Source organism: Lampetra fluviatilis, chromosome 52 (assembly GCF_964198595.1).
Source record: "Lampetra fluviatilis chromosome 52, kcLamFluv1.1, whole genome shotgun sequence".
NCBI classification, from domain to species: Eukaryota; Metazoa; Chordata; class Hyperoartia; order Petromyzontiformes; family Petromyzontidae; genus Lampetra; species Lampetra fluviatilis.
The window spans coordinates 3,282,765-3,296,950 of record NC_136326.1 but is presented as its reverse complement, the minus strand read 5'-3'; the positions used below and the strand labels follow the sequence as shown (position 1 = coordinate 3,296,950).

The 14,186-nt window shown below is 49.3% G+C and overlaps 1 protein-coding gene across 1 annotated transcript in view; it reads right to left on the bottom strand.

Annotated features, from left to right (window-relative positions):
- Positions 1–5,343: 5,343 nt before the first annotated feature.
- The window catches only part of LOC144949090 (E3 ubiquitin-protein ligase TRIM9-like), a 41,025-nt gene continuing 32,182 nt past the window's right edge, over positions 5,344–14,186 (bottom strand). The window contains exons 10-12 of the mRNA XM_078878925.1: positions 13,214–13,374; positions 12,197–12,359; positions 5,344–11,585 (exon numbers count right to left, since the gene is read on the bottom strand). Of these exons, the coding sequence (XP_078735051.1) occupies positions 11,520–11,585; positions 12,197–12,359; positions 13,214–13,374 (390 nt within the window). The 3' untranslated portion in view covers positions 5,344–11,519. The remainder of the gene's footprint in view (positions 11,586–12,196; positions 12,360–13,213; positions 13,375–14,186) is intronic.

The following is a 14,186-nucleotide window of genomic DNA, read 5'->3' as shown; positions in this document are numbered from 1 at the left end:
TGCTTTGCGTGCTTTGTACAAAGGGGTTTTGTTTGATCACTGTGTCCACTGTTGCTGGTTCAAGTACACGGTGATGTGTGTGTGTGTGCGCCTGTGTAATAGAGAGGGCGGTGGCGCAGCGGTTAGCGCGCTGCGCTTACAAACCTATGGACCCCCCCCCCCCCGAGTTTGATTCCGCGCTCACGGCCATCAACACCAGTGATTGATGATCTGAACCGATCCTGGGCGTCCCCTAGGTCGACTCAGTCTCAAATGAGTACGCGGTGCGGTGTGTACACATTGCCGCTAGGGGGGGGGGAGACAAAGGCGGCCGGGGTGTGGTGCTGGCCACCCAACCCCCTCGTGTGCCGTGGCGGCCTTCGTAGGTGCTGCTCGCTAACGGCACTTGTCCCAAAAAGTGCGATGAGACTATGAGGAGCATCTTTGTCTTTGTACAATCGGGGGAGCGGTGGCGCAGCGGTTGTTCAAACACGTCATCCGCCGGGCGTGGTTAATATCTTCGAGCGGGTAGACACACAGCTTTATCGGCCACGGAAGGCGAGATGATGATGCGATTGTTCTTTTTTGTTGTTATTAACGCGCGCGCGCTCTCTCTCTCTCTGTGTCTACGTCATGCGGCGAGACACATCAACTAGGCGATAATAATAAAAACACTTTTTATTTTTTAAATGTTACTCGGTAAGGCCCCACTGAGCTATAAAGTTATTTTATTTAGAAGCCACCTGGCCATCACAAATGATGGCTCAACAAGGTGGGCTCCCCATCGTCGCGTGGAAATCTACAGCAGCGTCACGACGTTGATTCTAAATGTGGAGGGGGGGGGGACACCTGAGGACCCGGAGAAAAATCCACGCGACCACGGGGAGAGAGACACCGCAAACGCCGCACAAAGACAAAGATCCCCCGTCTAGCCTTGACATACTGTTGGGGCAAGTGCTGTTCGCGAGCACCTATGAAGGCTGGCATTGTGGCACACGAGGGAGGTGGGTGGCCAACACCACGCCCGACCGCCTTTGTCTCCCGAGTGGAAATGCTCACACATCTCACCAGGTACTCATTTGAGGCTGAGTCGACCTAGCGGAGGTCCAGGACCGGTTCGGATACTCGTCGCCGGCGTTGGCCGTGAGCCGGGAATCGAACTCGGGTCGCCAGGTTCGTAGCGCAGCGTAGCGCTAACCGCTACACCCACCGCTCGTAGTTTATAATGAATCAAAGCTCTCTAGCGCCACGCGAATTGTGTTTATCAATCATCATGCGCGTGCAGCGCCTCTCAAAGTGCCAGGGGTGTGTCGTGGGGGGAAACGTTGGTTGAGTGAAATTGCACACTCTATGACAGGAGGTTCGTTGACCACAATAATAAGGGGACATTTTTTCCCGTCGAATTCGGTACAGAAACAACAACATTTTTATTTCACGAACGCGCAATGCGTGTTGCGAACACACACACGTCAATTATGTCACGAAGGAATCCGTTAAAGAAAGCCGTAGGTTTGCCGAGCCCTGCTCTATGGGACAAGAAATGGGTTAAGTCACTGCTCTGTAGGACTGGCATTAGTGTTATGCCTGTAAGATTATGATTTGAACTGTAGTACTGTAAATATTACCCCTGTAGTCATCACCCCTGTCTCTATATTATACATTCTTGTATGTGTACGTATTAGTATAATAGTCAGCCGATATCTCTTTAACGTTTCTTGAACTTAATTTTGCTTTAAAATATATATAATTTTACACTAAGCCGTCGAAAAATAAGCTGCCCGAGCCGACTTACGCAACAAGGAATTAATTATTTGACACCGATTTTTTTTAACTTAGTTATATTACTCGCGTGACGCAATACAATTTTCATTGCGAATTCTCTTTTGCTTCATTGCCTTGTGTACTTTCATTTTTGTTTTTGTAAACATTTTTGATGAGCCCGGGTCTCTCTTCCCATGGAGACTTCACATTGAGCATCTCGACTCCGAAACTGGTTATAACCACACACACACACACAAAACAAACAAACACATACACACAACCTTCTGAAGTCACAATACACATCGGTGGGGGGCAAATATTGGGCCCACTACAGATGGACGCGTTGAACTCGGATTAAAGGCCCGCGGCAGTGTATTCACCCCGTGCTTAGCGGAGGTTTGCTCAGCGCTTTAAACCCCCTACTTATGCTAATAGTTTAACTACTTCCAAATCGTGGTATAGCAGCTGTCCGGCCGCCCTTTGCGGGGCAAGAGAGGGCGATGCTGCCCTCTGGTCCAGTGTTCTTCACTCATTTTCAGAGGGGTGGGGGTCTCTTTTACCGATACGACATCAGCAGTGTGTGTAAGTGGGCCGCCACACATTTGAAACCAATGGGGATGAAACAGCAGCATGATGCTGATGATGGGGGGTGTTGTCACCATCTGTGTATTGTCGGGGGGGCATGTCAGGGGCCGCGTTAAAGGCCATCAGAGGCCGCCAGTGACCCAGTGGGCCTTGCAATGAAAAACGCCGCTGTCGGCTGGCGTCGTGTGGGACATTTCTGAGCGAAATGTATGAGCGTGACCTTGCTTAAATGATATGTTTGTCATAAGCAGCGACGCTCACAACAACGAGCGAAGCGCCGGGTGGTTAATGCACAGCAAGTTGGCACAGTAGGGGGCACAGGTGGTGCATCAGCCAGTCATCTCGATCATCTCGGTCAGTCGACCCGTGGCACCTGCTGGGTCTGCCCCGTGACCTCCTGCCAGCGGGCGTTCGACAATTCCCGTGGCCTCAAGGTGCACATGGCCTGGCACAAGCGTCTTGGTGACGTCACTGCCACTTAGTGGCGAATGGCGGTTGTTGTTGTGTGTGTGTGCGTGTGTGGGGGGGGGGGGGTTATCCTAAAACTCGGTGGGGGTGCGGGAGGAGAGATGGACACGACAAAATCAACAAACACAAACGTGAACCGGTGACCATCAGACCCGAGTAACGATGCGATATTGAGTGTGATCGTCATCATCATCGTGCGCTCATCTCTGGCTCTCACTTGACGCTACGTCTACGATACGGGAGGGGGCATCCCAGCCGTGTCAGAGGGGCCCAACATGGGCCAAGATGATTGCGAAACCCATCACTGCCTCCGATTATTTCAGCTTCTAACAGCCAGGGTCGTATCATGGGTCCTCCCTTGCCAGCATCAAAATACAGGGTGCTTAAAAAAAAATGTGAACACTTCTGAGAATTTGCAACGATATCACGAGAAACGTGGCCTCCGGGCTCTGGAGACCACCTGGAGAAGATTCCAGGCACAGCGTTGACAACGATGTCTGACAAGTCGAGACTCTGACTTTATGAAGCTATTAACATTCAATTTGTTATCATGTCACAGTGTTATTATCCGTGTTTTTTCCATTAAAAACGATTGTCCCCTATAAGTTCTAGATTTGAAGCTTTCGTGACTGCATGGATTCATATTCTTAGGTTTTTTTTCGGTAAAGTCACGTAGGTAAAAAAATTCAAATTAATTATAAGTGTTGATTTTTTTTTAAAGCAACCTGTACAAGAATAGATGTTACCTATTCCTATAGATAAAACCTATTCTCATAACTCGGGTTGTTTAACAGATTAGCCCCCACTCAGCGTTTAGTGGTTCATCGGGGAAGTCTTCTTCGTGTCTCCTGTCCAACTTAATACAGTCTCTGCCCAATATTTTGCACAGGCCACCGCGTCTGGTGTTGCCAAATGTTGCGGAGTGGCATTGTGATCCACGGTTCGCTTCTCTCTGACAAGCACAGTGCTCGTTACGTAGAAGCACCACCACCCCCCCCACCGCCCCCATGATTTCATGACAGAGTTGCGTCTGCCGAAACCCACTGTCATCGATACCTCCTCGCGGTGCGTCCTGGTAAGAGGCCGTCCATAAATGACGTCATGCACGGGGGGGTGGGGGGGGGGCAGATTTTTGTGGACGATGTGTGACGAGGGGGGGGGGGGGTGAGAAATGTGACGTCACGTAAAAATGCGCAACTCTAAATAAATATAGAATTGTTATAACAACACTCCTACAACGTCAGAGTGCAGCGCCACATTAAATACGCACTACAATGACAACAGTTTAAAGCGATTTGAAGCATGTTTTATTTTCAAAATGGAAAAATGGTTTGGGGGGGGGGCACATTTTTGTGACGTCATATTTGAGGGGGGGGGGTCTGATTTTTTGTGACGCCGTGTGACGAGGGGGAGGGGGGGGTCAAAAATCGTCCAAAATCGCGTGACGTCATTTATGGACGGGCCCCTAACATCTGAATGAGTTAGTCCCCAGCAGGGCCAAATCCGTTAACCACTCCTCAACCAACCACGTCCACCGAAGGAACGCGTGGAACCACAGGGGAGTGCGAAGTAGCGGCGTCCCGTCAACAACAAACCCGATAACGCAAAACTTTTGGACCGTCTCATTGTCACCGACTCCTTCATCTCAGCCGCTCTGTTGCTACCTGGCGGCCATGGGGAGGAACTGCAACCCAGCACCTGCAGATGTCAACGCGAACGACAACCGGACCGGTAGCTGCTGTCATTGAACATGCCATGAAGGAGGGGCCTGCTCCGAAACGTCACCTACTGCAAGATGTTTTTCGTGGTTATTGACGAATGTGTCGCGTTGCTGTTTTTGTTGTTGTTGACCGAGTTGTGGCGGACGGTAAAAGGCGCAGCACTGCAAGTACTCGCTCATCGCCACTGTTGGTGGAAGGGCCCCCACCAGAATGCCTCCTCACCCCGCCCTCAAGAGAGTGTTTAGGCCTACTCTTCCACGCCGGCTAGACGGCTTGGAGGAGGTGGGGAGCACCCAGACTTGGCACCACCCCACGCGACCTGCCGATCGACTTGACTGTGGTTGGAAGCAACTTTTTAAATCCTTTATATTAAGTTCGCTTGCTTGCTTAGGACCGTGCAAATCTTTCGGTCGTTTTTGAACCCACTTCCCGTGATCCAAACGAGCTGACATTTTCCACACAGACTCGTTGTGCGTGACAATTAATGTTCGTGAATTTTTTTTCTCCAAAATTTTACACTTTTTAGGACAAAAATATTATATTTAATTACCAATTGCTTAATGGTGCAATGCAATCATCTGACCCATAGGTGGCAGCCATCTCAAGCCAGAGGACGAGAGGACTCGAGCCGCCACGCATATAAAGGATTTATAGTGAAAAACTTTGTTTTTACGGGTTATACTTATTTTCTGCTGAGCAGGGGAGGTTGAACCGGCGAATTCTGCATCTCAAATCCAATGTGCTGACCACTACACATCGGCATCATCATCATCATCATATTTACGTCCGCGTTCATGAAAAAATGAGAAAGAAGCACACTTCCAAAAAATACTATTTATTAGTATCTTTGTTTCTCATAAATATCAAATCCGTTAACATGTTAGTAAGTAAATTATGCAAGGTAATTGACGTCACAATGTGCCACATTCAGAGTGATTCTTAAGACTTCTGGACGTTCAGAAACGGATTCCAGTCCAGGTTTTCCATGCCAGCCTGTGATTATCACGCGCATTCCAGGTGCAAAATCAAACACATTAGTCAATAACACATTTTCGAATGTGATTTCATAGCACCACATGGCCATGGACCATTGCCCGAAACGTTGCCTGTTTTATATATATATATTTTATTTTAAAGCAGTGTTATTGATGAATGCTTTGAGTTTTTGTTACTCTGCTGTATCACATCAGTGGCAGCTGATCAATCAACTTTACAATTTAAGTACGACGTTTCGCTGGTGGTTACCAGCGAGCTTCATCAGGCGAATTGCCAGAATTGTGAACGAGTCTTCCTGTTTCCGGTCTTAAATAGTCAGGTGATGTCATCGACTGCGAGCCTATCAGGTGCGAAGTACACACAAATTGGCACGTTTTGTTTACGCGGAAAAACATGTATAATTGGCCGAGACGGGTTGTGGCAGTTTTAACGATATTTACGCGATATAACCCAAAAAACTACTTTATTAGGAATAATATCGGTCGCGAAAGCCCCACGTGTTAAACCGGTCAAATTTGGCCATGGAACGGCGGCTTCTCATTGGCCAGGGGCGGAATTTCTTTGCGCCCCTCTCCCTTCATTGGTGGTTGCACTCGGTGGGAGGAGTTTGAACCAGCCAATGAGATGCCGAGATGGGCAATCTCACCGGGGCGGCGAGTCATATCGCCCCATACTTGAATAACGTCCGAATAATGCATTCTCTTCTCTATGAACGTGGTGGAAATTCATTCACAGTTCGCTTTCTCTAAAAGCTTACGATGTAATTTGGATAAATGACAGTGCAAAATAACAACCCATAAAACTGAGAAATGGAATCGATTTGACGTGACAATATTTACGAAATCACTTTTAAAGTTTGGAGAAAAAAAGTGTCATTTAAGTTTCCCCTTTTAAAAATCATAATTTATATTGATCTGTAAGGCGCCTTCCACTAATCTCTCAAGGCGCCTAAATATATATAAAAAACTGGAATTGTGTTAGATATTTTGCAATGAATGTTTAAGTGGCATCCTGCCCAAAAGGCTTTTTTAGACCAGCCGCCAATGCTATCACGTGCAAGATTTGTAATTAGCAAGACCCGGACTGGATTCAAGCGACCAGGGCCGTAACATAACAGATCACCCAGGGCAGCATTAATTAAGAGGCACTGATTGCGTCACGAAATCCAGATACTACCTTATAAAAAAAATTGGGCTTTTTGTATTTTTAAACTAACCCCAAGTATTATGTTTATCTTGCCATGATTATCGCTCAAATTACATTATACGTTTATTTTTTTTTACCTCGCAAAGGATTAATGTATCGCATAGAAAAGTTTTGGCGCCACATTTCCCCACATTCCTCGTGATTTCTGCAAAAAGTGTTGATCGACATACAAAAAAACACATTTTGGCAGGTCAAATATCTTATTTTTTTTCGAAATGTAACATCGTTGTGAGTCCATATTCCGAAAAAATTAAATACAAAGCAAGAAGATATACAACGACATCTCGACCATGGGCTTTTCGCTCGGTTAAATAAGATATTGACAGTTAACGTGTTAAAAAAACTAATTCTCTGTAGCACCGAAAGATTGAGGAGCGCGGGCTCAAGAGACGGCGTGTGAAATTATCGCGTCGACGATAAATATGAGATCGCAAAGTACACACGACTGTGTTTTCTTCACTCAGTTGCACAATAATCAAAAATTGTCTCTTGTTTTGATTTAAAGTTTTCGTGACTGCAGGGATTCATATTCTTGGTTCTTTCGGTAAAGTCACGTAGAAGGGAAAAAATAAAAAAATAGAAATATAAAACAATAATAATTCTCACGACGTTTCGACTGCAACACAAGCAATCATCATCAGGTGTGAAATCCACAGCAAGAACATTTGAAAAAAGTGGCGGGTTTTCTTGCTGTGGATTTCACACGTGATGATGATTGCTTGTGTTGCAGTCGAAACGTCGTAATAATTTTAATTGTTTTATATTTCTATTATTTTATTATTTCCCTTCTACGTGACTTTACCGAAATAACCAATAATATGTCTCTTGTTGTTAATGACAGAAAGAACGGGAAAGCAAACGGCCACGTTTTGAAAGCGCGCTCAATTGTCCAGTCTCTCTCTCGTTGCATGCACTACCGCAGATCATCATATCACTGGCACTGTACACATAAGCAGTTCATAATTACCACGTTCACCAACAAAAAAAACTATTGTCACGATTCACAACCAAAAGTTTGAGATATTTTTTCTCTCTTCAAGGATATTTAGAAATTACAAATGTTTTTTGTTGTTTAAAAGATACAACTTTTGATTTTTAACGTCACGGGGGAGTCAGTTTCCGCCGCTGCCAGGCCTCGTTTCTCCGTGGCAGCTCTCCGGCCGTCTGGAACGAGGCCCCCACCTCTCTCTTAAGAGTTTCCCACCTCTTTGTTCGAGCCCACCTCTTTGTACGCGTATGTTTGTTGATCTTCTTTTGCCACCGCACAAAAAGCAGTTCTAAAAAAAATCTTTTCAATCTAGATTTAAAAGTGCATAGCTCCCAGTTACTTCCTAATATCGGAAAGAAGAGCGTTCCAGACGGCTCTTTCTTAAAGTTCACCTCTGCTTTCAAGGCCCCACCTCTTTCCTAAAGGCCCCACCTCTTTCTCCTGGCTTTCAAACAAACCCTGAGCATGGCTCCACGCAAGGCTCAGGGTCACGGTCATTTCGCGTCCGTGAAATATTTGCGCGCGGTGCAAAATTGCGTTGAGTCGCAATTGCTACCGAACGGCACACCATCATTATAATGGGACAGATTGAACTGCGCGGAAATATTTGCTGAACCGAAAATGGTTTGAGCAATGTAATTATCACGAAGTGTCACACGTACCACTTCGTGACCAATTCAACTTTGAAACGCACCGCCGCACGATAAACGTTCACTTGCGAAGACGGGGGCGACCCGGAGGCGCTAGGAACTTTGAACAAGCGGGAAAGATCATTAGCATCAGAATATTTACTGACACCGGAGGAATCCGACGAGCGATGAAGCTCTCTTTCACAGATGTCCACGCGGTGAGCCGGTGCCAAATTCCTGCGGTCCTCTGTATATGACGGAGGTTATCGGACAATCAACGAGCGTTTACACGTGGGAGAAAACCCGGAGCGCCCGGAAGAAAATCCGCGCGTGCGAGGGGGCAACGCTCTATCCCAGACAGACGGAGTAGGTGCAGTCCGCTTTTAGCTGCGCCGCATTCTGCTCCCCCACGGCAAGGGAGTTTCACAACATCTGTGTGCGGTGGTCCACCAACCCTCACTGCTGCCTGCACAGTGCTGGATCACAGGCCGGGTGCACAGTGCAGCAGCCACCACCACCGGCCACCGCCTCCTGGCCAATGCATTGGACGCATGGAGATGCGGCCGTTTGGGGGAAAAAAAAACATTGCAGCCGAGAAACTCGACGGGGGGACGTGCGATGGGCACCACCGCCCACGACGGGCACCGGCGGGCGTCGATGGATGAGGTCTACGCGATGTAAGATCTTCGTTTGCTCCCCGAGTACCAGGTCGATGCGAAGAAATGAAAAATTAAAAAAAACATCGCGCCTGGACGTGAAATTTCGGACAAAACCGTGGAAAGTGCGACGGCCTCATCGTCGCCATCGCCCGCGCCGTGCCTCCGACTCACTCGGCACCGCGTGCTCCGCTCGCCGTTCTCCACTTATTCACCCTTTCCCGTTCCGGGACGACTGCAAGTTGTAGGGTCGGTGGGCTCCCCCGTTCACCGATCAATCCTAGACAGGCGTAGCAGCGCCGTTATTTTTAAAGACGTTGTACTCACCGCAGAGAACTGTAGCGACACGACCGCACTCTACGACAGCTGGCGCCAAACCGTGCCACATGCCCTCCCGCATGGCCTTGTGGGAGCCTCGGTACCGGAAGAAAAACTGATGACGCACACATACGTGCATGTACGTCATTGGAACGGGAAAGGGTTTAGAGCCGGTTTGGGGTTGATCCCAGAAGCGCAAAGTGAGGGGATGAGGTGATACAATTACGCAGATTCAGCGTTCAGCGCGGGGTTTCCCGCCAAAAGCGGTGTCAATGGGCGATGACGTCGCTGTTGTGAGCACGAGGACGTGTTCCATTATTACATCGTGGAAAGAGATCCGAAGGACTAAAGGGTTTGAAAAAATATACAAAAATTGGTCCTTAAAAACCCATAATCCGAACGTTAAAATCTGAAACTTATCACCCGTGTATATCGTTTCTGACCGGAGCTAAAATTGCGGTGAAATTAGAACGTTTAAATAAAGGATGACACCGTTATGGTCACCCTGTGTAATCACTCGAAGGGTGCGAATTCTGAGGGGAAAATCAAACTAACAAACAAAAACCACACTGAGGCCGGTAAAAAAGCAAAACGTATGCGCGTCAAAAGTTCTAAGTTTGCACTCTGGCAATTTCTCACGAGGTGAATTTGGCTTTTGTGAAAGCTTTTCGACTCTGCAGCCTTGTCTGCCGCGCGCCCCATCCCAAGCCTGCCCCTCGCCCCTAAGTGAACGGGCTGCACCCTCACGCTGGTCGATTTAGCACCAAGGAATACATTCTGTGCGAGGAACACAGAATATTTGTACATATTTCTTTTGTCTTAGCGGCACAAAATACCCAGAAATTTTGGTGACATCAGCAAAAAAAAAAGGCCTTAGCTCACGTTATCCAAACGACTCTTTCATGGAATTGGCAAAAAAAAAAACACATCCCAATGCAGGGTGAAAAGGGTAAAGGTGCAGCCCTGCAATCACTTGCTAGGCGCCACTGCTTGCGGAAGGCTCTCCACCACAAGGAGGCCTAGAGAGCGCCTCCCCCTCCAGAGGGTAATTTGGCCTACTCTCCCACTTTGTGGACAAATGTCTTGGAAGAGGTGGGGGGGGGGGGGGTACCCACACTTTACCCCACCGCACGCGACCCTGCCACCTGCCGTGAACCCATTTTTTGTTGCTGGGTGGACATCAGCAGCAGCGGTGGAGGTGGATTTAAGAATCTTGAATCGTCGTTTCAACTGCCGCCGCCGCCAGGAGATCGAACCGGAGACATCTGGAATCGCAGGTCCAGCGCACCGACCGTTACCCCCGGGGATGCAGCACAGACGTACGGCCTCCTGGGCCCTCATGGGCCCTCCTGGCTCCACATCGTAAAACCACTGTCTGCTTCAGTCAATCACTGACAGGGTTTCACATATTCACCAGGTGAGTGTGTGAATCTATGGGTCTCCATAGGAGCCATTCGCTGGCAACATGTCAGATATTCACCAGCCATGTGTATGTGTGAGTCTATGCATGTCATTGCGAGTCTACGGGTCAATGGATCCTCAAACGAGTATCTCGTTCGCTGACTCACTCACCAACATCGATGTGACCCCCCCCCCCCCCGCCATACAAATGAACGACAAGAAGACCGAATCGCTGCTCAATCGATCATGAAATCATAGCAAACGCAATCATCGAAAGTGCCACGGACGGCAATGCAACATCGTCCATTTCCAGACTACCATCACTGCTACGTCACCACGACCGACAATCACTCAGAGCTGTACATTTCCATCGTTTACAAAAAAAATAACGCGAATCGCTTCACATCGTTTTTTTTTTTTAAACCATGGCCACGTGGGTTTGACGACGCGCAAAGGGAGGTGCTCACAAACAGCACGAAGACACGACGTTCTCATCATGCTTTGCGTGCACGTTGCGTGACCACCGCGTTGCGTGTTCAATGCCCTCAGCCTTGTCTAAGCCGCCGGCTCGCCAGAACTGTGACCGCACACAACAGGACGCATCGGTACAGCACGGTCATCGATGTTTACCGCTGCCCCACGTGGCAACGGCCGCTTTGGAGCGGTCCGTCTTGTGCGTGGCTCGTGGGAAGGGGCGGCTGGGAATTGCGTGCCGACGGTCTGGGGAGGGTGGAGGATTGTGGGGGGGGGGCAGTGTCGTCCGTGGCTTGCTGGGAAGACCGGCGCTGGCTCCGGGGAAGCCTTTTGTCCATCAGGCCTGAGTCACTTTGCTGCCGCAGCCAAGCTCCGGGATGTCGAGGCCCGAAAACAGGGTGACCTGCGACACGGGTGGGCATTGACACCACGTCGACACATGTCCACACACACGCGAAATGAACTAAACTTCACCACGCTGGTCAGTGTGGGTTCTATGCACAACCGCCATCCCTTCCCAAGTGAACTTTAGCCGTGCACCTGTGACCAGCCCGATAAACTATGAAACTGTAAACTATTTTTTTTATTTCGATTTAAAACTTTCGTGACTGCAGGGATTCATCTTCTTGGTTCTTTCGGTAAAGTCACGTAGAATGGAAATAATAAAATAATAAAAATAAAACATCATAAAATAATTCTCACGACGTTTCGGCCACAACGCAAGCAGCCGTCCTCTTTACCTGAGGACGGCTGCTTGCGTTGTGGCCGAAACGTCGTGAGAATTATTTTATTATGTTTTTTTTATCTTACCAGGTGAGGCCCACTGAGCTACGTAGCTCTCTTTCAGAAGTGACCCGGCTATCGCAAATGATAGCCCAACGAAGTGGCTTACCTTCACGTGGAAATGCATAGCAGCCAAATACTCTGACCGCACGTTGATTCTAAACGTGGAGGCGGAAAAACCGGAGGATCCTGAGAAAAAAAAAATATCCACGGGAAAGTGCGAGCGCCGACCTGCACGCCACGGTTAAGGCTCAGCGCCGGGTAGAACGGCCCCTCGGCTGAGCCCAGGGACAGGGATCCAACTTGTTCCCTCTCCAGGAAGAAGGACAGCGTCCGGCCCTCCAGGTCGAGCAGCAGTCCCACATGGCTGCCCTTCCCGATGCCGCCTTCCGTCCTGCCGCACGGGGAGCGACAAACGGCACACGCCGCCCCGCGTGAGATCTTGTCAAGTGTTGTCGTTCTTCCCCCGCACCTCCGATTAGCAAGGCTGACGATGTACAGCGCAAAACAAGTTCTATACGCACACGTGCATAGACTCACAGAGAGGCCCAAAGTTTGTTGTCCTTCCCCCGCACCTCCGATTAGCAAGGTTGGATACGTACAGCGGAAAGAAGTTCAACATACATATGTAGTGACATAGAATCGGTGACGTAGCAGCATCGCGCTGGCTGCTGGTAGGGAAGGGGATCTGCAGCTTACAGCGGCCCTGACTGACAGCAGGTCACGTGATAGACCAGAGAGGGATCTAGGGGAAGGGCCACGGAAGGGGCAGATCGAGAACCCGCTAGGAGGTTCCAGAAGGGGGCGTGGTCGGGGGCGGAGCCAGGCCACGCTGACAGTAAAAGAGGGGCCCTGGAGGGGACCTCGGGGCTGTCGTGTGGAGTGGGGTCCCTGTCGTGCTGCTGCTGGAGTCTTCGCCATCTCGGCGTCGCCAGTCAGGCAGTCTAACAGCCGACCTGACTGGGAACAGTAGTTACTAAGTGTTACTGTCAGGCCGTGTCAATAAACACAGTGCCTCCTACTCTTAGCGTCTCCCAGTCAGTCACTACACATACATAAAATACTGATAATTATAAAACATTGGTTGACATTTGCAATGCACGTTTCATCCACAGATGCCAATGCACTCCGGTAATTCCTTGTTTGACGCGCAGTAGGATGTGTTCCCGAAGGGTTCCTTGGTCCTGCCCGTGACCTCACCTGCCAATCCTCACCTGGACGCACACCCCACCCACCCGTGCACCTCACCTGCGCATGTGCGTGTTGTTGTGGAGTATCCAGCTGCGGTTGCTGTCCACGTACATGGCCCAGCCGTGGGGGTCTCGGCCCAGCATGGCGTCCATCCGCACGGCGCGCCGGGCCACGCCGAACGCCGGGTCCGGCCGGCCCTCGTAGCGGTCCAGCCGCACCTGGCGAGGAGCAGGCGTGGGCCGGGCGTCATCGGCGAGGCCCGCACCGCTATCCGGGAGGTTCGGCCCGGCCGGAGCATCACGATTCGACGCTTCCGTCTCCTCTCTCTCTCTCTCTCTCCGGCCGAGTTTTCTGGTTCCGAGGTTATTTTACTTAAACCAGGCGGGAAACTCGAAGGGATCCAGGATGAGTCACATTTTGAAAGAGCGACTCGCGCGTCGCCAAGACGATGGAAGCGTTAAAAAAAATAAACGATGAAGTAAACAGCAAACAGCAAGCGGGAACAAAAAAGCAACACGCATGGTGATTCGATGAACTGTCACGACGCGCGGTCGAGATTCGATTCAGGAATTGATTATGCATCGTCTCACATATATTTTTGTCTTCTCATCTGCAGAGAAGCAATGAACTGTAATGGAGCGTTGCCTCCGTAGTGATCGGTAGCTAGGGGCACCAGTTGACAGGCGGCATTAATATATATTTTTTAAAATAATCGTACCGCTATTGACGTATCGAAAGACGTTTGTCTTGTTGATACGATTCGGAGTCACCGGTAGACCCATAACGGTGAGCTGTTGTGTGTGCGGTGGTGCTGCAACGGTGCCAACATACTTCTGATGCTACCGATAAGAGCGTTACGGTATTGGTTGGTTAATATCGACGTTAGAGTTGAAGGCAATGATGACAGAGAGTGACGGTATTTGCAGGAGCAGTAGATAGGCCATGGATGATGATGATCATGATTAATTGGTCGGTGTTAATATTAACGCATACCCCCCTGCCCCCGTGACTAACGACGACGATGATGATG